Here is a 26659-nt window from a genome sequence, read left to right as displayed (position 1 = left end):
GTCTATCAAACCACTATGGAATCAATGAGTTTCTAATGTTTTAGTGATAAATGTTTTAGTTTGAATCTTTTCACGATTCCATGATTAGGTCAGCTGATCAAGGAGTGGAGTTTAATAAATTAGGTTAAATATTAAATATGGAATTTATAGTTGTCATAGTTCTGTCCTAAATTTGAAAGAATGGCTTTAGAGGGAAAACTGCTTCATTTTCAACATGAAAACACCTCAAAACTATTATAATTTCATAATCTTGCTGAATGACAGATGGGAAAAAAACCTCTTCTGCCCTAATGTAAAATCTCAGCAGGGAGAACTCAAGGGTAACCCTGGCTGACACGTCTAATCCACTTGTGAAAGGCTGGCAGAGAACTAATCCTCAGATATAGTGTTTTCTACTGAAATAATGTAACCAGTTTTTCTTGTACTGGTGAACATTTAATTTTAAATATATTATCCTGCTTGGGGATTTAATAAAATTCTAGTTTTTTTTTTTTTCACATATTAAAGACCATTAGAATTGACCTGAGGACAGATTTACAATTTAAACAGGTTCATAAAATAACTAAAGAAAAGTTATATACTGATTTGTAATGGAAACCTTCACAAGAATAACTTGACGCTTCCTATTAAAATTTCCTTGAAACTAGTTGAAGGAACTAGACTACATCAGGCATAACACATATTGCTTTAGACAATTACTCAGAGAGCACTGAATTTAATTAGCTAATCTAACCACAGAGAATTGAATTTTATCAATGTAGCTAATGTAAGTATACAGAACTGATTTTATCAATATAGAGAGTCTAACCAATTGAAGTTTAAAACCTGACCCTAACTCTCCCCCAACATTGCATTTTTAGCTATGTACAGACATGTTTCATCAATGAAGCTAATGGAAGTTTTACTATTCTGAAACTTTCTTCCTCTTTGGAATGCTCTTCTTGTCAGGCAAAAATGTTTGGGGGCCTACTGTTTACTCAACAAAACTAACTGGTAATGTTCACCAGTTAAAGAGTAACACAACCTGAATAAGTTACTGGAAGGCAGTTTTTTCTTTTGTTCAGAACTAATAGTTTTTTCCCACATTGTTAGCATGGTGGATTTTGATCATAAAAAATGAATTTAATGGCACTTTCAAAGAGACTACCCAATAGCAAGTATTATGTTGTATTTTCTTTTTCATCTAGACCTTCAGGGTTGGTTGTCAACCCATATTGAAATAAAGGTAAACAGAAGTGTTGATTTTCCAAAGCAAGAGAAGAAAGGCCTTTTCATTGTTTTATATCATTTATTAATGCAGTATACATTAGATCCCAAGCCTGCAGTTTCTGAAAACACCATGTTTGGATCTTTCAGAACCTTCTGCAGTTTTAGGTTTGTCTACAGAGGTACCCTTAAGTGAATGAACAACACATTCTATAATTTTTGAAAATATAGTATAGAGTGAAATGATTTAAATATTATTTAGGCACATATTGATTATGAAAATAGAATCTCTCAATACAATACTTATCTGTCTTGGTAAAAACAATAAAGCAAAGAAAATAATTCATTTCTAAAGTTGCTTTCCTTTACCTGTAAAGGTCTGACTCCTCCCACTGTGCATATGTGCCCTTTACTGTTAAGGAAAGCTGTGCATATGTAGATATAGAAGAGTAAGCTATGGAAACACTGAAATATGTCCTTCTCCCAAAGGAGACAGAAGTGGTTTTTAATGATTCATTGCCTAAAATTGATGAATAAGCAGGATTCAGAACCCATTTGGACACAGCTTATATCCCTGCTCTAGGGCAGATATAAGGACACTGGGGTATTGGGAGGGAAGTAAAGGCCCTGACTCTGCTATGGCAGAAAGAAAAGGACTCAGGAAAATTGGGTTACAATTTGAAAACCAAAGACACACAACAGCAAATATAAGTAAAAGAACCACAGGTGCTGACTGATTAATATCTTAGGCCATCCAAATGCCTTTATTTTCATTTATTAGTTTCTTTTGATGGTTTAATCAAATAGCCAGTTTAAATATCCTCATTTCCCACTGTAAGATTTTAGCTGCAATTATATTATATTGCCTTCTAAAAAGTTATTTTGTCCTTTTTATTTGTATTTTATACTCTTAATTGCAGCAGTTTTGGATTTGATACCTATTTTTAAGCTGGCCCAATTTAAACCATTTGACATTTTATTTAAGTGGCTATTAAAGATGAACCTTGTTTTTTTGGTTTTGAAGTATCATCCTATGCTTATATATTGATTGTATCTGAGAAAATTAGATTAGTAGTATAAATAGACAGAACCTCCTGGTCTGATGTTGAGTGGAACTTGCCTAGAATGAACTTCTGAGGAATGCTCATTCAAAAGTTGTAACTGTAGGCATATTCATCCTTCAACTGGAGAGTTCCAATAAATCTTCAATATAATAAAGATGTACAACGATATCTTTCCTCTCTGCCTCAATAGGAACAACAGGCTATTTCTCTAATTTAGCTATTGTTTTGTTCTAAAAGTAAACATTATAAAAATAAACCTGAAAAGAGAGCCTTAGGGAGTATGACCCCACCATATTCATACAGTGTGACAGGTACATAAAGAGGGGAGGCATTGCTAAAGCTATTCATAAACCTGAACAACCTTTCCAAACTCTTCATAAAGTTTAACAATTTAAATATCCATACTGCATCTAGGTATTCAATAAATATAGTTGCATATGTTGTGCTTTTCATAAATTAAATTTCTCAAATGCATCTTAATCCAAGATGGATTTCCACATCATGCCTATTGAAAAGCAAATAAAATAGATACTATATTCCTGGTCATAAAACCAAGCATATCTCCCTACCCCATTCAAAAGGCAGCAATATAATCTAAGTTTCCCTACAACTATTAAATGAGTGCTTTTCTGTTAAAATCAGAATATGGAAAAAATTCAATTTCTCCCTTATGCACTGCTGAGAACAAGCATAATCCTCTAAACTTTTTTTTTTTTTAATTCCTTTACAGTGTTATTTTTTCTAGATAACTGAGAGAGTGGAGAAAGAAAATGATTAGGAGAACATTTTTCATCTCAGACATCTTCCTCCAGCCCCCGAGATTCTCATCTGACACTCTGGGACATGTGTAGTGGTGTCAACATCTCTTCAAATATAGCCCCCTTCACATTGGAACCTCTGAGGTTTGCTTCCTGAAGGTCACACCCAGACAGATCACAGTTCTGTAAGACAAAATAAGATTCATGTAACACCTATGGAGATCTAGGGCCTTATGTGTTTCTTTCAAGTGATTTCTAGGCATATTAGGACAGTGTTCCTACATAACAAAACAGTTTCTGGAACACTCCTGACCATGTATCTTAAAGTCAGATCTTCTATCTGCGATGTTATTCCTGGGTGATGCTCTAGTTGACCACCACAAGTATGTACAATCAAGGTTAAAGAGGAAGCAGGTAAATAAAATCAAGAATGAATTCCAATATAATAACTATTATCTATTTTTACCACATCCCAAAATAACAATAAGGAAAGGCATGAGATGGGGGAAAACTATTTAGAAAAAATATTGAGATTTTTACTTAATAATTAAACTGTATAGTAGATTTTTCCATTTTGTAATCCTAATGTTTTTATAGTAGGAAATTGCCTTTTTTAAAACCCCAAATATATGTGTATAATTCAATGAGTTTAGGTAGATACATACAGTGGCATAACCACCATAACTGGAAGCTGTTTGTTAATTTCTCAAGATAAGTGAAAGATGAGACAGATTCTGATAAAGTCCCTAAGGGATGGTGAGAGAAGGGTGACCACATAGAGCCTCTTAAGAGGCCAAATGTTCACAGCTGCCCCTTAATGGTCAACTGGATCAGTCTTTGCAATCAGCTGGAGGGAGAAAGGCTTTTGCTGCTTAACCACACTGACTACATGATAGTTGAAACCAAGGAAAAAAAACCTATAACCTTAAGTGACAATAACAAATAACTATGCTCATAATAGGATTATATTGTTAACCTGAAGCTGGTTCTTCTTGCCTTTAAGTTTAAATGGCTCTCAATTTCAGAGAGCTATTAAGATCAAGGCAAAAACATGTATTACAAAATCAGCAGCAAGCTAAATTTTCACCTACTGTCTTCTACAATCCTGTCTGTACCAGATTTGCTTGTATAAAACTATATTATTTAATATGATAGCCATGAGCCACTTGTGGCTATTTAAATATAAATGAGATAAAATTAAGTAAAATTTGAAAATCAATTTCTCAGTTGAGAATAGCTGCAGTGCCCAGCAGTTCTATGTGGCTATTTGGCAACTGTACTGAACAGCATGGATCTGAAACACACTTGCATGCAGAGTGTGTGACCAGACAGCGCTGCTGCAGACACATCAACAGCCACGAAGTCTACTGCTACATTTGCAAGTCACAAATAGAATATAATTCTTATGAAAAAGTTAACTGGACAAGATTAAAATCTTTAGCTGAGATTCAAAAAGGGTATGATGCCAATTTAAAAATAGGCTTTTCCTGGGCTATGGCTGCAGCTCAGTGGTGGAGCACTCGCCTAGCATATGTAAGTCACTGAGTTCAATCCTCAGTAACACATAAAAAATAAGAAATAAAATAAAGGTAGTTAAAAAAATAAAATAGGCTTTTCCTGAATCTGCTTTCAAACGTGAATATCATTTAAATTTCCCAAGTCATTCAAGAATAATCTGGCCTATAAAAGTGTTTGGAATTAAAGTTAATGAAAACACAGTAATTAGATTAATAAAAGACTATTGAACTTAAAGATCCAAGAAAAAGATGAGATGAAATAAATGGAGACTGAACGTCAGAAGAGTCTTCACACCTGGAACTAGATCTAAGCCTCAGGTGATGGACTTGCTCTGGAATTGAAATGTTTGAACAAGCCATTGAAAGGAAAATATCCCTCTAACTGCCCCAGCATGTTACTGGGCATTTTACCAGCCAACTACTTCCCTAATAATTTCAATAAGTTTTACCTGAGATACTCAGTAATTAAGATTACTCAAACACCAGGCATTAGTGAACTTACCTCTAAATCAGTTCCTGCCAGAGTAGCTCCTCTGAGGTTACAGTTCTTCAACTTTGCATTTTTTAAGGTAGCAACTCTCAGGTTAATTCCTGTCATTTGACTTCCTTCCATATCTACACCTTTCAGATTAGCACCTACAGTGAACATATTTGGAGAGCAGTTTAATTTTAAAAATATGTCTAATTATCTACCTTCAACAAACTGCAAGATGAGTAGAGGATAAATGAGGATGGTCTTCTTATACTTTTGGAAATGAACCTCAAGTATCATTCTCAACTGGCTTACACATGTGAAGAATTCAATGCTAGCAACTTGTTTGCTTACAGCATGAATTAAGAATGTTTCATAGGTATTTCTGAGGGGATAAATCAATCTTATAGGTGGACACAATATTTTTTTTTAAATTTTTATGTGGTGCCTCATCATGCTAGGCGAGTGCTCTACCACTGAGGCACAACCCCAGCACAAGCAATCAATCTTATCTTGGGTGGTTAGCACTTTTATGCCACCATAAATTATTCATGACGTGGAAGATAAAAATGTGTTTCCTAAAAATACAAGTGAACAAAATGCCCAGTTCAAAAACCCAACAAAGCAATAATGAATTATTAAAAACTGACAAAAAAAAATTGGCGTTTTGCAAACTGAAATTCTTCCTGTTGGTCAATATAAGAGTATTTAATTCTACTTGAGGTTTAAGATGTTGATATTTAATTGTCCAACTTGAAGCCTCATTAACTATTTGAGGCTTTATCTCTGAGTCCTCAAGTTTGGTTTGCATATGACTAAGACCAAGGAAGCAACTGACCCTTTGCAATCTTTCCAAATATAACAGCAGATAAAACCTGTCCCCTACAGCCACTCTTTTCTTTTGGACCCTTAGCAATGATTTCCTGGAGCTTTTTACTTCCTGGTCTGCTTTCACCCTGGAACAGATATTTACAGATAAGATCTCACCTTCCAAATTGGCTTTAAGACCAGAAGGATCCTCAAAATTACACAGTTTCAAGGATGCACCTTCTGCATTAGAACAAAGCATCTTGACTCCCTGGAGATTTGCACACTGCAAAGAAAAAAGTCCTGGTTTTTAAGGTTCATGATTTTATTCCCATTGGTGTAAACAGTAAAAGAAAAAACGGGGGGGGGGGGGAGGGGGGAAGCTCAATTCAACACATTTGCAATTATTTTTGTTTACTATGAAGATTCTATTAATGAAACACAATAAGAATTGAGAATGTTTTAAAGAAACATTTCTTTTAGAAGAATTGTTTTAAAAGAGAAACATGCCAAATAAACAATAGCATGATAGCATGCTTACTTCACATGAAAAGGGTTTAAATAAAGAACCCACGCAGTCAGAACTATTACACTCTATTCCTATTTGTATCAACAGCCTTGAGCATGACCATATGACTAAATGAAGGCAGAAATTTAGGAGGGGTATGGATTTTCTCTTATCACTGTAGAAATCAAGAAATGAACTTCTTGATTATTCAAAGAGGCTACTACCACATTCATTTCAAAGGCCAGAATACAAATGCCATCAATTAAAGGGATTAATTAGCAACAACACACTAACAAGTCACCCTCTGGTCTTTCTGTACCAATCATGGCTGCAAGACACTGCCAGTTCCAGTGCTCACACCACAATGCACAATGCAGCGAGTGCGTAGAGTTAAAAAGTTAAAAAATAAACGTGAGTTTTAAATTGTAAATTTGTCTTAAAGAGTTCATGCCATTAGATCTGAACTCTAGGAACTACTAGATAAGCCAGGAAGCTCATCTACAAAGTTGATGTTAACATGAGACCTTCACAAATTATAATTATCAAACTGGAAGTTGAATGTGAAACGGTTTGAAAAACTGTAAGGCAAAAGCTGGGTGTAGATCAGGGTGCCGTGGTGCATGCCTGTAGTCCCAGCAGCTTGAGAGAGTGAGGCAGGAGGATTGCAAGTTCAAAGTCAGCCTCAGCAAAAGCGAGGGGTTCTAAGCAACTCAGTGAGACCTGTCTGTAAGTAAAATACAAAACAGGGCTGGGAATGTGGCTCAGTGGTCAAGTGCCCCTGAATTCAATCCCAAGTAAATTGCTGAGGCTGGCCTTGAACTTGTGCTCCCCTTACCCCAGCCTCCCGAGTTACTGGGGTTATAGCTCTGAGCCACCATCTGGCCAAAAATACCAGTTTTGATAGATTTAGGATACTATATTGAGATCAGGATCTAATTTTAAGAGTTCATTTTTATTATTTGCTAAACCTTTCAGATCTATGTACATAAAGGATTTCAAAGTTATGAAAACAACCCATTCCACTTTTAGAGTGAGCCTTCAGCTTTATCATCAACATAGTAAATGATCTGTCTACTATTTAAAAAGCTCCAATAAGACACAGATAGAACTCCTGTTCTTTGAGATTGCTCAGTAGCCTAAAATTTTAATTTTCCTCATAACCAAAAATGATTCTTACATCAAGCACTGATCCGGAAAGATCAGCTCGTTCAAGATTAGCACAGCAGAGATTTGCATGTGCAAGGTTGCAGCGGCTTAAGTTGGCCATTTTGAAATTAATGTATCGAAGGTCCAAACGAGAAAGATCAGCACCACTGAAGTTTAAACCCTGAAATTAAAAAGCACAAACTGTCATAATGCTTAAGCCATCTGTTTGTATTGAATATAATTACTAGAGCTAACCACCAACTCTTTTAGAAGCAATTGGTGGTTCAGTCACTTGGAATTTATTACAAAGCATGAACAAATGAAACTTGGATACATAAAGTATGTATATGTCCTTAATGGGTTCCTTGTAAAAGAAGTTTTATCTATATGTGAATTAGGATATGGTCTGACTATACTTCCTTTATGTGCCAGACATTTTAGTCATGTATCTGCTGGTAAGTGTTATTTTAGTTAAACTTGATTATTTGTAACTAAATTATTTTATTAATTCAAGAATTCAAAACAGTTTTATTAAGAAAAAAATGGGCATTGTGATTTTCAAAATCTATAATGCTATAATACACAAAAGTCAAAGTGTCTGCCACAGACCAGCCATATGTAGCAACTGTGCCAATAACTTGTTAAAAATTGCTGCATTTTCCAAGTTTACTCAAGAACTACTACATAAGGCATAATTAGACAATAAGAAAACTACTGCATCTCTTTTCTGCTAATCATTTTAAAATTAAATCAAGGCTATGACCCATAACTGCATTTCATTCTTGCATAATAAAGGAAAATAAGCAAAACAAAACAAAAATGAACCACAGAATGTAAAATTTTATTCACAAACTAGATAATACAAATAAGTCATATTAAAATCTACTTCAATTACCTGGCAACGTAATTCTGACTTGGTTGGAGTTGCTAGCAGAAATCGAACAAATTCCTTTCTGGATATTGGTGAATGATCCTCCGGTGGTTGGGAGTTCTTGAAACAGGTATTAAAAAATTAGTGGGGCCTTTTGGGCAATACCTACAAGAAATGTAAACTAGCCACTGTAAAAAGAACCTCACCTTTATCGCTACTTCTAGGTGTTCAATCAGTGAGTCAATACCAAAAAATCTGGCTTCTTCTAATACACCTATCAGAACAAAGGATGTGACTTTTATGATCACAATTCATTTTGAAATTTATAGAATTCTTTGTTACATTCTCATGATGAGACTGAAATTCAACAAGTAGAGTGTTAGTCAATAGTTGACAAGTAACTAATGTTTAGAATGTACACATAGAATACTGAAAAATATTTCTGAAACAGATTTTTCTGTGAAAGAAAATAGAAAATAAATCACAACAAAGCCTTCCACATTTCAGTTATTTCTGATAATTGCTTTAAGTGGGTCACAAACAAGAAATGTTAACACTACCTATTCCTACAAGAGTTGATTTAGTGATTTCATTATGAACATTATAAAAAATGATCAGTTCGCTTAACTCCTTTTTAATGGAGTGAATCAGATTAGGTTTTCCACAAATATATTTAACTTAATCAAAAAATGAATGTGAATGAAGTTTAAATCAGTTTCACAATGAAAGTCAAAAGTAAAATTGAGGGGGCTGTGGCTGTCTGTGGCTGTGCTGAGCAGTAACCTAGCATGTGTGAGGCACTGGATTCGATTCTCAGCATCACATATAAATAAAAAAAGTAAAGGTCTATCAACAACTAAAAAAATAAAAACTAAAAAAAAAAGTCTAATTCAGAAAATTTTTTACACCAAAATAAAAATTTTAAAGATATTTCTAAATGGCAAAAGGAATTTCACCTATCACTTGCTTTAATTAACTTGGTTAAAAAAAAAAAAAGGAACCTATTCAGACATCCTTTAGGTATCTTGATATGTCTCCTGTCTCTCTTCAGAGTATGCAGGAGGAAATCTGGGACTCACTTTCTTTCAAATAAAGACTCAGAGTCAGTTGGCTGAGTCCACTTGTTTAAAAAAACCACTAGGGACTCAGAAATGACAAAGAAAGTAAGAGACATAATCCTTCCCCTCAAACAATTCTAAACTTGTAAAGAAAACAGTAAGCAGTTACTTGGGAAGAAGAAAATGATCTTTTCTAGTGAAATCAAATTTCATCTCCAGTAATCCAATTGCAAAATAAAGGTCATTGATGGCCAGGATACCACTCAGGGAACTCCCTGACACCTGCTCTCCTGTCCATGCCAGGCCAGCTTCCCTCTCCAACTTCCTCCTGCAGACAATAGAGTATTTGCCTCTGGGAGAAGCCCACCTTAAAGAAGTTCTAGTGGGCCTTGTTATCAGTTTGCCAAGATCATCTGGGCAAATCGGGAAACTCTCAGGGAATGTGGTATGTATGCAAGTCTCAGTCAACATTTAGAATTACTCATGAAAACTTCCAGAAACGCCTTATAAATATAAAACCTATACATGTAGCCTTGAGAAAAGGGAGTGATATTCAGTATATTTTCTGTTAATACCAATTAAACTTGGATTTGAATTCCAACTCTGCCTCTCACTACATTTTTTTTTTTAAGTTGTAGATGGACACAATACCTTTATTTATTTACCTTTATGTGGATTTGAGGATGGAACCCAGTGCCTTACCCGTGCTAGGTGAGTGCTCTACCACTGAGCTATGACCCCAGCCCACCTCACTACCTTTTGGTTTCAAGAAAATTACTACAGATTATTTTTAAATCATTTACTTACTTAGGAGAACCTGTAGGCAATGTTCAAGAGAAACTAAACTAATTAAAAACAATATTTTATAAAATGAATCTAGTAGAAAGCTGATTGCTGAACAAGTAAATAAATAAATCTTGGTAATAGATTGTAGAAATCTAAGATAGCATTTTTTATCCTCTCAGATTAGAAAAATAGCATTCTATCAACCAATAATATAAGGGAAAAATTAAAATGAGAGGAATAAGAGCTCACAGGAAAGCTAAAGTGATGTTTAAAATGAACCAGGGAAGTAGCCATCGGAGAGAAAAGCTGCAGAATGATGCAGGTATCAAAAAGAAAAAGACTTATATAATATGGATCATTGGCTATGTTTATAATGATGTCTGCAGAATGAATATAACAACAACAACAAAAAATCAAATTGGAAAACATTTAAAGCAACATTTTGTAATTTATTATTATTATTTTTTTGGTACTAGGGATTGAACCAGAGGGGCTCTACCACTGAACTATATCCACAGACCTTTTCGTTTTGAGACAGTGTCTAAGTTGCTGAGGCTGACTTTGAACTTGCAATCTTCCTAATTCAGCCTCCCAAATTGCTGGGATTATAGATGTGTACCATCCTACCCAATAGTTAGAAAAAAATTTTTTAAGCAAGAACAATTTACTTCAGAACAATTATGGACCTACCCGAGAGTGTCCAATATATCATTTTGTTGCAATGGGTTCATTTTAAAGTGAATACTATAAAGTTTAATATAGAAACATTGAAAGTCACTGTTTGGAATTACATTACAGAGATTATAAACCAGCAGTCCTCAAGCTGATTCTGATGCATTGAGCATGCAGCATTTCAAAAATCAGATAATTTGACATAAAATTTTAGATTTTATTCCAGCGTTTCTTTAAAAAAAATCAAGGCTCTGGCACCCTAAGTCCATATTCATATATGGTAAAAATTTGCTAAAGCTAAACTGCCACACTTCCTAAGTACTAACACATCAGGCCAAATTCAGTCACCGGAGGGTGCTATGATTTAGATGGTGATGACCCTAAAAGTCTGTATGTAAAGGCTTGTTCTTAAGGTGGCAGAATTGGAGTAACTGTGGACCTTTATGAGAGAGCCTAATGAGAGAGCCTTAGGTCACTGGGGGGCAGGTCCTCAAAGGGGATTGCGGGATTGTGGGAAACCACTCCAGTCTCTCTCTCTCTCTGCTAGGTTTGAGATGTGACTATTTGCTCCTACATATGTTCCAGGAGGATGTACCACCAACTGCCATCCTTACCAGAGGACAAAGCAACGTGGCCCACCTGATCTTAGATGTTGAACCTCCAAAACTTTGAGCTAAATTAACTTTTCCTAGGTTATCTGCATCAGGTATGTTGTTACAGTAACATAAAACTTATTGATAGAAAGGCCTATAAACTTTCAAATATGCAATCACTACTTTAAAAGTAGTGATTATTATAAGATCAACAAAATACATTGTCTATATCATTTTCATAAACCTTCACAAAATTTTTGTAATGTAGAAAGGCTGAAAGAATTTTAATCCCATTTTTCAAAAGGAACTCAGACTTTCCCCCAAGTTAATTTTAGAATTTAAAATTAAAATATATGGATTAGACATACCCATATAAACAAACACTACAGACCTGAAAGACTACCTATGCCAGTACATATTTTGTAACTATAAATATTCATATATGTGAAAACTTACAGTTGAAAATGTAGAAAAGATATATTTCACTCTATGAAAATAGACATTACTAATGGAAAACAAAATAAAAATCTCAATTTTAAAGAATGTGAGGAATTATGCTGACTACTCACCCAATAAGTTAATGCCATCATTTACAATAAGCTGTCCATGACGCAAGTAGTTCAAAATGGGTTCAAAGTACTCAGGACTTCGGTCGATTAAGAAAGCTCCTCTATGATCTTGCTTATTTCCCCAGACATCTGTGTTAGCATTATAATGAAGAAAGCCCCCCATAAGCAAACAATAAAGTTAAAATTCATGGAAGAAAAATTATATAATATACCAGCAAGTTTTACTCCAATGAAAATTGTTGATACCACTAAAAGTACAGAAGGCCAGCAGTTATAAGGTCAACACATACAAATAGAACACACAAAATGTGAAAACAATGTGTTATACTCACCTTTGTCCTTGAACATGTGGGCCAGCATACTGTCAGGTTCTTTATTCACTAAAGTGCTCCTAAGAAGTCAGGGAAAAAAATTGATTTCTCCATGTGTCTTTATAAACAAACATATTTAAGTCAAGAGCATACTTGATTTCAGCTGTTCTCTCAAAAAGATGCATGCTATAACCTGGGAGGAGTAATGCTGGGAAACAAAAACGTGCAATAAGTTGCCATTTATTAAACTCCCTTCCAATCTGGTACTTCCTCTGATTTAAATATGGTTTTAGTTTGTTTCAATTTACATGCTATCTAATCTTCTAGCAAGATATTATATCACAATATTCTAGATGTTCCACACTTAGATTTTTCTGATCTCTTCAAATAAGTAGTTGTAGTCCTACAGATTTTAATGCTATCAGTTTTAATTTGCATTGCTTGTGTATCACTGATATCTAAAAAGCATGTTCTAAAACACTGAATTCATGCTTTTAATGCTTCCTCTGGAATGATATATATACTATGTTCTACTTTTTTCTTCAAAATAAGTTCTAGAAAAAGATTCTATATCAAATTAGAATATCTTTTAAGGGAATCAGCAAATTGAAGGAAAAAACAAACAGTACATTCAGTCCCTTTCACTCTCTCAATTGTGCGCAAATGTGCGAGCGCAACACACACACATACCCCACACATAGACCCTACCTACCGTGTAGTTGTAAAGTACCGCCCTCCAACATTTAATGTTAGCCAGTCTGTGTGCGATCCTAATAATCCTTCAGGTGGCTTAGAATCTGTCTGAGGATCTAGAGATGATGTAGAAAATAACAATTATATTAAGACTGGGGATTCTGGATGATGACGATGGTATAACTTTTCAAATTAAATCTACCATTAAAGTATACCAGAGTTCCTAGGTCAGCAAAACCCTAACCCATAGGCAGCACTAAAACAAAAGTAGGTGATGAAGTATTCTAACCAGTATGTACAGCTCTAAGGACAGCATGTTATCAGTGTCTGTGAAGGAAAAAGTAGAGAGAAGCGACAGGGTACACTATGAACCCAAGACTCCCAAAGTGAACCGGAGGTGCTGGCTGCGCAACTCAAAGTGGGACAGGCGATGCAAGTAGTTTGCGGTGAGACCTGAAAGGGCCGGGAATTATGTCTCAAAACCAAAGCTCCCTTCTAAGGACACAGGCTCACATGACAACAAGATGCAGGGGAAGAATTTAAGCTGAATAAAACAAAGACAACAGAAACCAAAGAAAGAGCAGCCCACTAAAGTTACGAAGGCCTAATAAACCAGAACATATGTAGAAAATGAGTCCCATATTTTTTAACACTTCACAAAATAACAAGAGAAAAGGGAAGTCTAGAGCCAAATAATAAGAAAAACTTTGTTATGTCAGCTCTCCCTTCTTAAGTTAAGGACAACTAATTTCATGTAAAAATGAGCAACAGGTAAGGATGAGATCAGATCCAAACAAAAGTATTAAAGAAAGAATTGTATTCCTAAAGATAAAACTTGCCAGAAAGAAAGACTTATGATAGATAAAACTCTAACCTAATATTCTAAAACACTAATAGAAATAAATAAAAGTATGAAATAACAACACAGAATTATAACATTCAGATAGGAGGTAAGGAACTAAGGAGTGAGTTAGAAATAAAGGAAAAACCCTTTCAAAAAAGAAGACTAAATTAGAAGAAACACAAAGTAAATAAATACAACAGATAATGTCTTTAGGGGGAAAAAAGGTAAAAAGAAATAGCTTTAAAATAAAAAAAAAAAAAAAGAAAGAGGTGGAAGGATTTATAACAGAAAGCTTCAGATACAAAAGACAAGTATAGAAGATCCAATGTACACACCAAAAAGTTCTGAAAGAAGAAAATCAAAGCAAGAAGACAAAATGCATAAAGTTCAAGAACACTTTTCTCCGATTAAAACTATACACACTTGACACCACATATTAAAAGGACTGCATACCTGAGAAAAATCAACCCAGAACCACCCAGAAGGCCATGAAATATTCTATTAAAATACTATAAAGAAGGAAAAATCCTCTGGTGATCTAGTAAAAATAATTACTTAAGGAAGATTGGTTTTTTTGATGCCAAAACTTTGTGCCAGCATGAAACTGAGTAACATATTTAAGGTATTCAAATAAAGATGTAAAGCAAGGATTCTTTCAATAGCTTCACTAAGATACAAATGACACAAAAGAAGCTATAGAAGCTTGAAGTTTATAATTTGATAAACTCTGATATAATTCTACATCTGACTTTCAAATTCAGAAGCACTCAGGGTATTAAATAAAGTACTCATCAAGGAATATTTACTTTACTTAAGCTTTAGGCTTTTTATTTTGAGGTCTTCATCTGTGTATACTGTTTTCCAAATCAAAAGGTAGGTAGGTGTATGTGCCTCTGTGTGGCTCATGTGGCTCACATTTTGACTGATTTAATTTAATCGGTAGTGAAGGACTGTCAAGCAATATATGCTGACAAAGATGTGACACAACACTCGAGAGAAATTTTGACAACTACAATGAAAAAGAAAATCTTAAAACACTTGTAATTTCTAAAATCAAAATTACCCTACTATGTCACCGTTATCAAATATGTACAAGTCCAGGGCACTTTAAAGGCAGGTAAATGATGAAGTATCCATACTAAAATATGATCATAAGGATGAACATTTATATATTACATACCCAAAAGCAGAATCAAAGAATGTGAAGATCTGAATATAGCCACAACATTCTTAATTTTAAGCTTTACAGTTCTTGGTAAAATATTTACCATTTCATCTGTTTTTATTTTGGCAGACAAAATTGGCTTTTAAGGAAATCACTTACCAATAAATGGCTCTCCTTCACACACAAACAAAACATCATCATCCCTGGGGAAATCAAAATTTAAAAAGCTACCATCAAAATCTAGAAATAACAATAATTATCTGTTGACTAAGGAACTATTCCTTGAAATTCTATCAAAGACAGGTTTTGCTATCAATCTACCCTGAGAAAAAGCTAAGTTTTGAGTGCTTTGGTTGACTCCCTAACTTAAATGTCTCTGGTTTTAAATTCAAATGAGATCCTGTTCATGGAAGTTTTTTGAAATAGAAACAAAACAAAACAAAACTAATCCCATTACACAAGTTGTGAATCTGGCTTTCTTATTAACTGAAGAATGTACTATTATGCTCAAAGGATATGATTAAAGTCATAGTCAATTTCTTCTTTTTTAACTTTAATTCTTTACCCCTAAATAAATTATTGGAATTCTCTCCCAAATCATTATTAGCTGCTGTGTGCTTTGCAAATAAAAATACATTTTCATATTAAATCCAGGAAAAATACATTTGAAGTCACTGCTATAACCACTCACCCACTACACACCAAACACAAATGATCACATATTAACCTAAAACTGAAGACTATCAGTGTATATCTTCCTCTCCTGCCACCCATCCCACCATTAGTATAAATAAATGATCAGAGACCCTACTATGACCAGAAACCAGTAAACAGCTAGCTCTGAAGGCTTCAGTAATATTCTTTGAATTAGACATTACAGGACATTATAGAACACATTGTTTTTTTTCTTAGAATCAGAATTTGTGTTTGAAAATTAGATTGATATATAGACCATTCAATGATGTTCCTCAATTTTCTACTGAAATGAAAGATAGGCTGGGAGAGAGATGTTGAAAAACGAAGGATTAACTTTATATACAACTATAATTTAGAACATCATTATCTCCACACCGTCAATTAAAAAAAGAAATCCTTATCCTTTGCAAACTAAATGGGATAATTCAGGCAAGTCAATTACAACATAACTGGCATATTCAGCACTTGTGTTCTTTTTACTTTTGTTTGTTTGGTTAAATCTCTTCCTCCCCCAAAATTCACTGACCTTTTGAAAAAGGAATGCAATGAACTTTACACTTATTTTTAAGAGAGGATTTGCTTGGGATTTTTAAAAAATAAAAAACAAGCCAGAAAAGTACTACTGTTGTGGGCCTCTGATGCTCTCTCTACCTAGAATTCTATCATATTTAGCAAGTGCTATAAAATTAGGTCTGTGATATTTATAAAATTCAAAGCATTCTTAGGAAATAAATTTAGCAATAAGCAGTGGCATATAAAAGAGATCAATTTGATTTTTAAACCTAAAAACTGCATGTCTTATTGGGTTTTATCTCAAGTACCACAAAGAAGACATCCTCATACTCATATATGAACTATGCAGAAAGACTATCAACATGCGAAATATACTGAAGAGTCAATTCTAGACAATCACTTGTCAAATCCTGTCTTCATCACCAAATCCTGGAGTGATGAAAATACAGCTTAAGGGAAACAGCACAGCACCAAGAAGCTGAGGGCCCGTGTTGACAGATTATTAAAAGGTGTAGGTTACCTGATCAAAGCAATATCATCAATCAGTCCACCTTTCCCATTATACACACTGGTGGCTTTTATGCCGAGTTTACTGCTGGCCACAGAAAGCAAATCAGATAAAGTTCCATATACAGCAACCACCTGTAAACACACCAGATTAATTTGAACAACTTATACAATTAATTTCATCACCCACAAATTACAAACCATCACACTATAAATAGGACTAAGATATCAGATTATCATATAAAAGGAGATTTCAAGGGGTTCTTTCTCTTTTATGACTCATGAATTTACTCAGTGCCTCACACTATAGAAAACCAAAATTAGAGAATACAGAATCACCACTGACCAAAAACAATCTATAGTCTTAAATACAGTGCTGTTCCAGTTCCAAAGGTAGAATTGTGCTTAAATCTAGATTCTGACATTGTCTAGCTGTCACCTTGAGACAAATTCTACATTTCTGTTGCTTTAACTGATAATGAAAAAAACAGTAACATCTCAGAAAGTTGAAACTGAAGTGAGCTCATGAATATAAGGGCTTAGCAAAGTGGCCGAGATCTCTGTGCCTGTGACTATGCACCTCAAGTCTTTCGTGTTCTGATATTATTCCTTTTTATAGGAATGATTCATTTTTAGAGTAGGAACAACTTAATAGTTTATTATGTCCTTTAATATATCAATTATCATAGGAAAGGTAACAATTTCCCACTTTTCAGCTCTTCAATAACTATTTATATTCATTGCTTTGTAAAAAGTCACATTTTAGCATCTAACATTCTGAATACAACAGCTGGATAACAACTACTGTCTTTAAACAAGACAGCTGCCACTGCTTAAGCAGGGGCCTGGGAATCCCTTCATGTAAATGAATTCTGTGCTCTGGTCACCATTGTAAACCTGGTTTTTGATTAGTTCCTAATCACTGAGCCACATGGTTGTAGTGTTACCAGACAAGGACCTCTGAAGTTAGGAATGAAAAACAGGTGAGGTGCTGAACACAGAACACAAGCACCTGACTGGCTTTCCACGAACATATACAAATGTAAAATGCCACATGAAATGAGGACCCATGATGTTCCTGCCCACCAGGGACTGGAGCAGACAAGTTTAGTTAAATAAATGGATAGCAAGGCATGGAGGGAGGTGCTCCCTAACACAGTAGCGTGCAATCTTACAAAAGCAGAGCACTCAGATTCCAGCTCTTTTCTCTTGGACCTGGATGTGGGCTGGAAGAGAGCTACAAGGAGGGGTACTTGGGAAAGGGCTGAAGGCAAGCACAATCGCAAGGAGATGAGGCCGACTATAAAAAACAATGCACAACCCAAGTGTCCATAGATGACAGAATAACCAAAATGTGGTATATAATACATACAATGGGATATTATTCAGCTAAAAGGGAATGAAATTCTGATTCGTGCCACAGCAAGAATGAGGCCTGAAAACATTATGCTAGATGAAATAGGCCAGATACATAAAAGGACAAATATGATGCCACTTATATAAAGGTACAACAGGCAAAATCACAGGAACAAAAAGTAGACTAGAAGTTACCACAGCAGAAATGGGAATGGAGAATTACTGATATGCCTAATTTCTGCTTGGGATAATGAAAAGTTCTGGAAATAAACAGTGATGGTCACAGACACTGTGAATGTTACTTACTCAACACTAATTAATTAAATACTTAAAAATGTTTAACATGGAAAACTCTTATACTTTACCATGATGGAAAAAATATTGTAAAGCCCTTGGTAGAGTATCTTACACACAGAAGGCATGTCATAAATAACTGAAGCCTAAATAAAATGTCCCCTAATTTTGTATCATCGTTCTCCTCTGCAACACAGCCTATTATTGCATATTCTGGGGAGAAAAGGAAGACAATATAGTACATATGGCATTATGTACAGCAAATCTGGTTGTGCTAAGGCAAAGAACATTTAGAGAAAGAACAAAGCAAGAGGTTGCCAAAGCAGATGCACAATGATTTTATATCAAGATATTATTGGGGGGGTAGGGGGCTCCTCTCCAACATTCAACATTCTGGTCATGGTTGCTAGAATTTTCTAAGTCTTCTCTTCTTCCTCTTATTTACCTCTGCATTTTATATATTTCTACATAGCTTTCTTTTGCCTGATATTCCCTCCTTGCCCTAATGTTAACTTCCTCTCTCAGCATTTTCTTTGCTTCTATTGGTCACACTATAAATGGATCCAAGATTAATGCATCTGTCTATATTAAACATCTGTACTTAAGTATTAGAGCTTAAGATTTTGACTTATTTTTCTAATTAAATTAAATTGTTGTCCATGTGAACTTCCTGTGATCTGATTCTAATAAAAAATAAAGGCCATTTGCTATATTCTAATGCTGCACTTTTTAATGCAAAAGCCTTAGGCTACACAGGAATATTAAAATGTTGATTCATTAAGGTGAATTAAAATCTAAAAATGCAGTTCATTCCTTCCTAAGCATATTTCAAGTGCTTTACTACTACTACAATGGCTACTGTCACCATGTTAAGCATGACAGTATGAAATACTTCCATCACAGAAGTTCTATTGAACAGTGCTAAAGACTAGAATAAAAAAAAAGAACAAAGTAACATCTATTTTAATTCTATTAGGTTTTTCTCATGAAATAGCAACTGACAGTAACAAATTGAGGAGTGGTGTGTTACTACTATCTTTTTTTCTTCCCCATAAAGTCAAATCTGACTCTGTGATAGAAAAACCCACATATATTGTTTGATAAGGACTAGTCTCAAGCTAATCAAAAGCTCCATAGGTATTCCCTTGCAAGTTGGAAAACTGTTAAGGAGTCAAGGTAAGAACTGAGTTCAACTTTTATAACATAATCAATTCTAAAACAGAATTAAACATAATTATTTTACCAATTATTTTCTGACTTTATATAAAGTTTCAATGAAGTAGTTTAAATTTGTAAAAGTTGCTATTAATTTTGTGAATACAGGTAACCAAATGTTACCAGGTAAAGTAGTTGAGTACATTCCCAGAGCAACTCTAATCTCTGAAATCAAAATAAGTTGCTACCAGTTTAAATCGAAGAACAGGTTTAGTCAAAGTTACATTACTTGATTTAAGGTAGGTCTCTGACAAGTGTTTTTTGAATGTTGAGTGAAATTCCATTACTATCAAAGTGTTGAACTAGAACACACCTTTTTTGTATGTGTCAGTTATTTTTCTTTAGTGGCATTAAGTTGCAAAACAAAGCATACAATGTTAGTGCAATTTTAGAGTAATATTCTTACTATTAAAGGTGCGTATCTATGAATAAAGGAATTTTGGCGAGATTTTTTTCCTCCAAATTTGTTACAATGAACCTGTATCACTGATATGGAAAGGGGAAAACATTTTATTTTAATGTCTCCAATGCTCTAGACACTAGTTTTACAAATAAGATGATTTTAGTCGTTGACAGTCTGGCAGTTGACAACTTCTTTTAAGTGGAATAACCAAAGGGTTGTCAATTAGAGGAAACAAAATAAATATGAAGAACCTTACAGTTCCATAAATTGTAAAACTTTCCATAACTTGGTCTAACTGTACTTGTTTTTCACTTGGAAGTCTATACTTGGGATTTGTTTTTCAACTAGAATCATTCATGCATACTGACACCAGAGTTAAATGACATATCTAAGATCAAGAAGGGAAGTATTAAAAATTGAAAATTCTGATAATACCAAGTGTTGGAGTGGATTTGAATCAATAGTAATGTGCATGCATTCTAAATAAAAAGGAAGTACATTGTAATACCAACAATATTAAATATTAAGAATATTACTAAAATTAACAGGTAATTGGATTTTTAAACATATATCAACATACAAAAGTGATACACAAGAATGGGGTTTTTAAGTTACTAGAGATCAAACGGAGCGGTACATGTAAATTTCTTTATATAATAACTGTGTTAGGAAAAAGCAATGGAAATCTTGTATATCAAGGATGTAACTGCTAACAGATATATATAGGCTGAATATCCTTTATCCAAAATGCATGAGACCAGAAGTGGTTTAGATTTTTTATTTTTTAAAAATGTTTTATTTATGTATTTATTTGAATTTTGGAATATTTGCATAGATTTTAAGGTTTCACTAATCTGAAAATGTGAAATCTGAAATGTTTCAAATTTTAGATAGGAATGCTCAATTTGTACTTGTCTTATTTTAGTATTCATACTAAGCCAAAGAGAGGTCAAGCACTCAAAAAAATGATCATGCTTATAAAGATTATTTGCTTCCAGAGTATAATATTCCTCATCATGATCCATGTCACCGACTGGCTCCTTAAATACTTTAGACACTAAGAATCATTCTTGTGGAATAGAGTAAATTCGGAAGTATGTTAATTCAACTTTATGATGACCATATTACTCTACTATTTAGACTTAATCCTTTCTAAATTTCAGATGCCATGACAAGTAGAAAGTTATCTATCAGTTGGGAAAGTAAATGGCACACCATGACTAGCTGCCCTGGCTAGTTATAATTTTCCTTTAAAAACCACTTTCAGGGCTAGGGACATAGCTCAGTTGGTAGAGTGCTTGCCTCTCATGCACAAAGCCTTGGGTTCAATCATCAGCACCACAAAAAACAAAAAACCACTTTCAAATTGCAACATTTAAAAATTAAACCCTGCACATGTTTAAAGTTTTTTCTTATACCCCAAAATGTAATATACATAATACACAATTAATTAAATTCATGCATGATTCTCAACCAAAGCACCAATTAAAATTCAAAACTAAAATGCAGAACTCAATTTACGCTAACTACACTTTTTGCAGTTAAAAAATACAAATGATTTTGTTCTAAAATGATGACATATCTAACTCTAAGATCAAGAAGGAGAATATTAAAATTGAAAATTCTAGTGCCAGGCAAGGTAGCACACCCCTGTAATTTCAGTGGCTTGGGAGGCTGAGACAGGTGGATCGTGAGTTCAAAGCCAGCCTCAGCAATGGCAAGGCACTAAGCAACTCAGTGAAACCGTCTCTAAATAAAATACAAAATAGAGCTGGGGATGTGGCTCAGTGGTTGAGTGCCCCGAGTACCCAATCCCCAGTACCTCCCAAAAGAAAAATAAAATAAAAATTCTGATAATACCAAGTGTTGGAGTGGATGTGAATCCATGGTAGAATGTATGCATTACTGATGGGAATATAAATGACCACAATGATTGAAAAACAATTTGGTATTTTTTTTAAAAAACTGAACATTTGCATACCTCAATACCTGGTAATTACAACTTCACATATACACTGTAGCATTAGAGTAGTGGTTCTAAGAGGCAGGATCTGGACACCTGTAATGTTATAAATTTCTGAAGATCTGATGAAACAAATACTTAACCCAACCCCATATCTTCAGGGGATGGAGTCTGGCAATATGTTTTATCATGCCCTCCTGGAGATTCTGATGCACGGCACTACTGCCCCAGAAAATGTTTGCTTATGTGCAGCAGGAGACAAATACAGGAATATTCAGGGCAGCATTGCTAAGAGTAAAATACAAAGACCCAAACCAAACAACCATTGATGGGAGAGTGGAAAAATTTCGGTACTCTTTTAAAATATAATGAATTTCAATAAAGCAGTGCAAATGAATATCACTCATATACTATCACTCATAGAAGATTACACATAGAATGTCAGAAATATATTGAATGAAAACATCCAGTTGCAAAAGACTTCATAAAGATACAACATATCTAAAAGTATATAGTTTCTGTATATATGTGGCAAAAAATACTGATTTAAAAAAGAAATAAAAAACAGCCAAGAGTAATATAAAATTCATGAAAATGTCTGCCTTTATGGGAAAGGCAGGGGAATCGGGAACAGGATGAGCACATCAAGTTGTTGGTCATACACTAGTTCTTGGATTGTAATGGCAGGTTAATAGACATTTGTTATATTTTCTTTTTAATCATGTGTATATTAATATTCTTTTTTTTTTTTTTTAAAGAGAGAGTTAGTGAGAGAGAGAGAGAATTTTTCAGTATTTATTTTCTAGTTTCCGGCGGACACAACATCTTCGTTTGTTTGTGGTGCTGAGGATCGAACCTGGGCCTCACGCATGCCAGGCGAGTGCGCCACCACTTGAGCCACATCCCCAGCCCCATATTAATATTCTTTATTGCATCCCTTTGTATATATAAATATATCATGAAATGTTTAAGCTTCAAGAGTAATTCCCACAAAATTCTTATTAATGCTTAGATTTTCAGAGGTAAATGTTCACATATATTTTTACCTTTCCTGAGCTCTAATAGTGTAAAGGGTTCTCAAATCTGGATATATAATAACTTCAATGTATTTTGACCTAATACCAAAGCCAGAAGAAAAGAGTTATTTCCTGGACCAACAAAGTAAACATCAGTACAGAATGCAGATGTTCCTATGCCTACTATGTCTTCAGTGTTTGGCGTGATGGTTCACACTCAAAAGGTATTCTGGTGTTATCTGAAAGAATGAAGGACTCCAGTATACCAAAGGATCATGATTTGCACAGTTTATTCTGAAGTATTTGAAATTTTCAGAAAAAGTATTTTGTGTTCAAGATGTGCATGAATGTAGAATGAACATCAGTTTGATCAGAAGTCACATACTACATTCAGATGTCTGAATCTTCATCACAATTTCCATAATGGTAACTCTTAAGGGGAATATTAAAGAGAACAATGGGTATTCTAAAGCATTTGGAGAAAAAGATGAAAGGTGCAAGCATAACTTTTGAGTGATTTAAAGACAACAATTTTTTAAAAACCTATAATTTAAAGATCCCAATTTTTAAAAACTATGAACTTCAAATATTTTTTATTCTGCAATCCATTGGTGAAACATTTTTTGGGCATGTGGTCTAACATTTGTATATTTATTCACAAACTATATACTATTGTCAGAACATGTTTTCCCAAATAATCCCTGAAATAATATTTATCATTAAAGTAAGATTCTACTAAATACAAGGTTGACATTACATATTAATTAAAAAAAAAAATAGGAAACAACAACAACAACAACAAAAAACCCTGAGGCCACTTGTGTGATGGAAAACATTTTTAAATGTCTTCCTAATTAGAACGACCTCATACCATCACAAGTATTTTAAAAACAACATACACCAAAAGACAGGTTGATTGTCAATACCAATTATTAAACCTGACTCCAATAGTCTTTTTTAAAACTTCGAACTTTTTGACTTCTGAAATCCAAAGAGAATTTATGCTAGAAGACGCAGCAACTCTGCCATTTTCTTTTTGTTTACTTGTGCCTGCATAATTAATATTTCCTTCAGTTTGCAGTTTCTGTGGAGGAATCTTTTAAAATCACTTGGCAATTTGGTGAGGATCAATGTATTTAAGACTATATGATATAAAAGGCACTCATAATCTTCCTTATCATGTATGTCAGAGCAAATCCATAAGTGAAGACATGTCTAGCTACAGGTCCTTCCACAAGGGAAGGCCTTTACTTTTTGCAGAAAACTTGAGATCAGGTGATGTGCTAAGTGTCTGAAGGCCTCTGTTAGTTTTTCCAGATTAGAAAAAAAATTTATTAAGTAAAAAAAATATAATAGGTGTATTTCTTCCTAAATGCCAATGGATCATCTTGTACACCCTGTGGTATATAATCCCATTCAGGAAACCAGTGTTAGAGAATGCAGAGTCCTCTCTTCAACATCAGAAACATTCACCAGTTACACTTACATTTATTTATACACAGAAAACCTGTGATGAGGCTATGGTGAATTACCCTGTGAAGAACTGTGTGCCTGCCCACACCCAGCTCCATGGCCACAGCCCCACAACTGCTATACCAGCTATAAGATGAAAACTTACTTGAAATACGAGATTATACTTATGACCAGGAAATAAAAATAAAAACTAAGTAAATAAGGACATGTAAGTGAAATAGATATTCCTATCTTATTTCGGTAGCACTTGGTTTCAGCATGTTCTAAATGAACATTTGTGTCATGTTCATGACAATCTCATTAGTCACTACATACATTCACAAATGCAGGTTATTATGCATTATTCTGTTCTTTTGACAAATAGGAGCCAAAATAGTATTTTGTTGTTATTAATCAGCTGAAGGAAGAAGAAACATGATAACTTTGGAGAATATGTTCTGTAGTTTGTAGTTCTGCAGCATTGTTTCATTTTAATATTAAATCAAACCAGTATCCTATTTATATTTTTAAATCATCCTATTTAAATCAAATTAGTATTTTCCTATTTGGATTTTTATGATCTTTGTAACGTAAACATTTATCTGTGATTATTTGAGTTGCCTTCCTCCCAACAGTCTGAGATTCTTTGATAAAATATTTTTAAAGTAAAAAAAAATTTAAACCCCAAATCTATGCTAGTGAAAACTATGATAGCTTTAAAATAACAATATAAAAAGATCAACTTAATTCTGATAACCAAAAAATTCAATGGATTCAAAGAAGATTTAGAACTTAGCTAAACATCTATGACTCAGTTTAAAAATTTTGTCTTTCATAGACTAACACCAGAGATAGTGGATAAAACAGTAAGAGGTTTGCCTTTGAGGGCGTATTACAATTATCACTTCGGTTCTATCTTTCAATAACAACATAGATTTCAGATTAGGAATGCTACCTAACTACAAAACAGGTTTAAGGAACGTTAAGTTGTGAAGCACATTTTTGAGGTTTGGGAATTCAGGAACTTGACTTTACGCCAATGATGTTTTTTGTATGAGTATTAAATCTCCAAGACCAGAACACAAAATTATAGTCAATAACCCCACACTGTGGTTCAGAACATGTTTACTCAAAACTGCAGAGTAGGTGGAAAAAACATTTTTTTTTTTATGTGTCTGGCCAGTTGTGCCATTTTAAAAATTATTGTCTTCAGAATGCTCAGGAATCAAAGTATACTGGAAATGAATAGAATGAGGCCAATTTACTTTTACCTCCAGTCTAAAGACTCAGCGGCTTCTGGGTGTCACTCAGCCACACAATAAACGCCTGCCTTGAACAGTCAAAATTTTCCAAAGAAGCTGAACAACTTTCATGGGTGGGGCAGGAGACTGAGAAGGAACAGGACTCATTCTGGCTTGCTCCAGCACTGGAAAAATATTTAGCACCACACCCTCAACAAAGGCCCAACACAGCCAAGGCTGTCAACTCTTGTTGGTCTGTTGTCACAGTTTTCGGAGGAATCAAAATTAGGCGAAATAATAAAACGTGCACAAAAGTTTGTTACCGCAGCGGGGCTCAGGTAATTGGGGCACTAAAAGAGCCAGAGGAAAACCATCATGAAGATGTCCCTGTTTTTAAATCCTCCACCCGACCTAGGATTTACCCCCGCTTCCACTGGTAGTTTAATTCTTTTTACCTGGCCAGTCTGACACGCCTTTGTTGGCACTGCCACTTTCCCGGGCAGCATTACTCAGCACCCAGGTGGACAGAGGCGCCTTCTCTAGCCAGGCAAGGGGGCTGCGGGGTCTCAGGGGACGAGGTGGGAGAGGACCTCGGCCTTGGGCGCACCCCGCTCCCTCCTCCTCCAGGACCCCTACCCTGGACTCAAGGACCGCGGAGAGGCAGCCGGGTCGGCGCGGGTCCCGGGCAGACGAGGCGCGGGGCGGGCTGGGTCTCGCAGCCCGGGGTTGGCGGAGGCCGCGGGGACCCGACGCGCCCCGGCGCACGCCCACCTCCCGCTCCCAACCCTCGCCCAAGTTCAGCCCTGCCTGCGCCCGGCGCGCACTCGGCGCCTCGCCCCCGCGGCCGGCCGGCCGCGCCTCCTCCCGACCCCTTACCTTTCCGTTCTTGGGGCTGCCGTTAAGGAACAGGGTCACCCGCCTCATCGCGCTGCCCCCGCCGGGTCCTGAGTGAGCCGCCACCCT

The 26659-nt window shown here is 35.0% G+C and overlaps 1 protein-coding gene across 4 annotated transcripts; it reads right to left on the bottom strand.

Moving 5' to 3' along the window:
* Positions 1-1936: 1936 nt before the first annotated feature.
* Positions 1937-26659, bottom strand: Kctd9 (potassium channel tetramerization domain containing 9). Of its 4 annotated transcripts, none has more exons than XM_076853571.1 (12): positions 26573-26659; positions 16770-16891; positions 15200-15243; positions 13051-13147; positions 12360-12418; positions 12028-12156; positions 8556-8623; positions 8374-8469; positions 7510-7659; positions 6005-6110; positions 5048-5181; positions 1937-3211 (listed from the first exon to the last, which is right to left on the bottom strand). In XM_076853571.1, the coding sequence occupies exons 1-12, from the start codon at positions 26618-26620 to the stop codon at positions 3095-3097; spliced, it is 1170 nt and encodes a 389-aa protein (XP_076709686.1). In that variant the 5' UTR covers positions 26621-26659; the 3' UTR covers positions 1937-3094. The 4 variants fall into 4 exon arrangements, with proteins under 4 accessions (XP_076709686.1, XP_076709685.1, XP_076709688.1 ...); XM_076853570.1 differs by lacking the exon at positions 26573-26659 and adding an exon at positions 26152-26358; XM_076853573.1 differs by lacking the exons at positions 15200-15243; positions 16770-16891 and having other exon boundaries at positions 12360-12546; positions 26573-26645.

The sequence above is a fragment of the Callospermophilus lateralis genome, chromosome 4, assembly GCF_048772815.1.
Source record: "Callospermophilus lateralis isolate mCalLat2 chromosome 4, mCalLat2.hap1, whole genome shotgun sequence".
Lineage (NCBI taxonomy): Eukaryota > Metazoa > Chordata > Mammalia > Rodentia > Sciuridae > Callospermophilus > Callospermophilus lateralis.
Note: the sequence above shows the minus strand (reverse complement) of the source record. Positions and strands in the feature narration are given on the sequence as shown.

Bases quoted from the DNA above. Each gene is read 5' to 3' on its own strand.
- Kctd9 (XM_076853570.1), bottom strand. From the start codon at position 26,202: ATGCTGCCCGGGAAAGTGGCAGTGCCAACAAAGGCGTGTCAGACTGGC. The intron at 12,419-13,050 runs GTAGGTAGGGTC...CTGACTTCTTAG, and splicing joins CGGTACTTTACAACTACACG to GAGCACTTTAGTGAATAAAG. The intron at 8,624-12,027 runs GTGAGTAGTCAG...TTGTTCTGATAG, and splicing joins TGATGGCATTAACTTATTGG to GTGTATTAGAAGAAGCCAGA.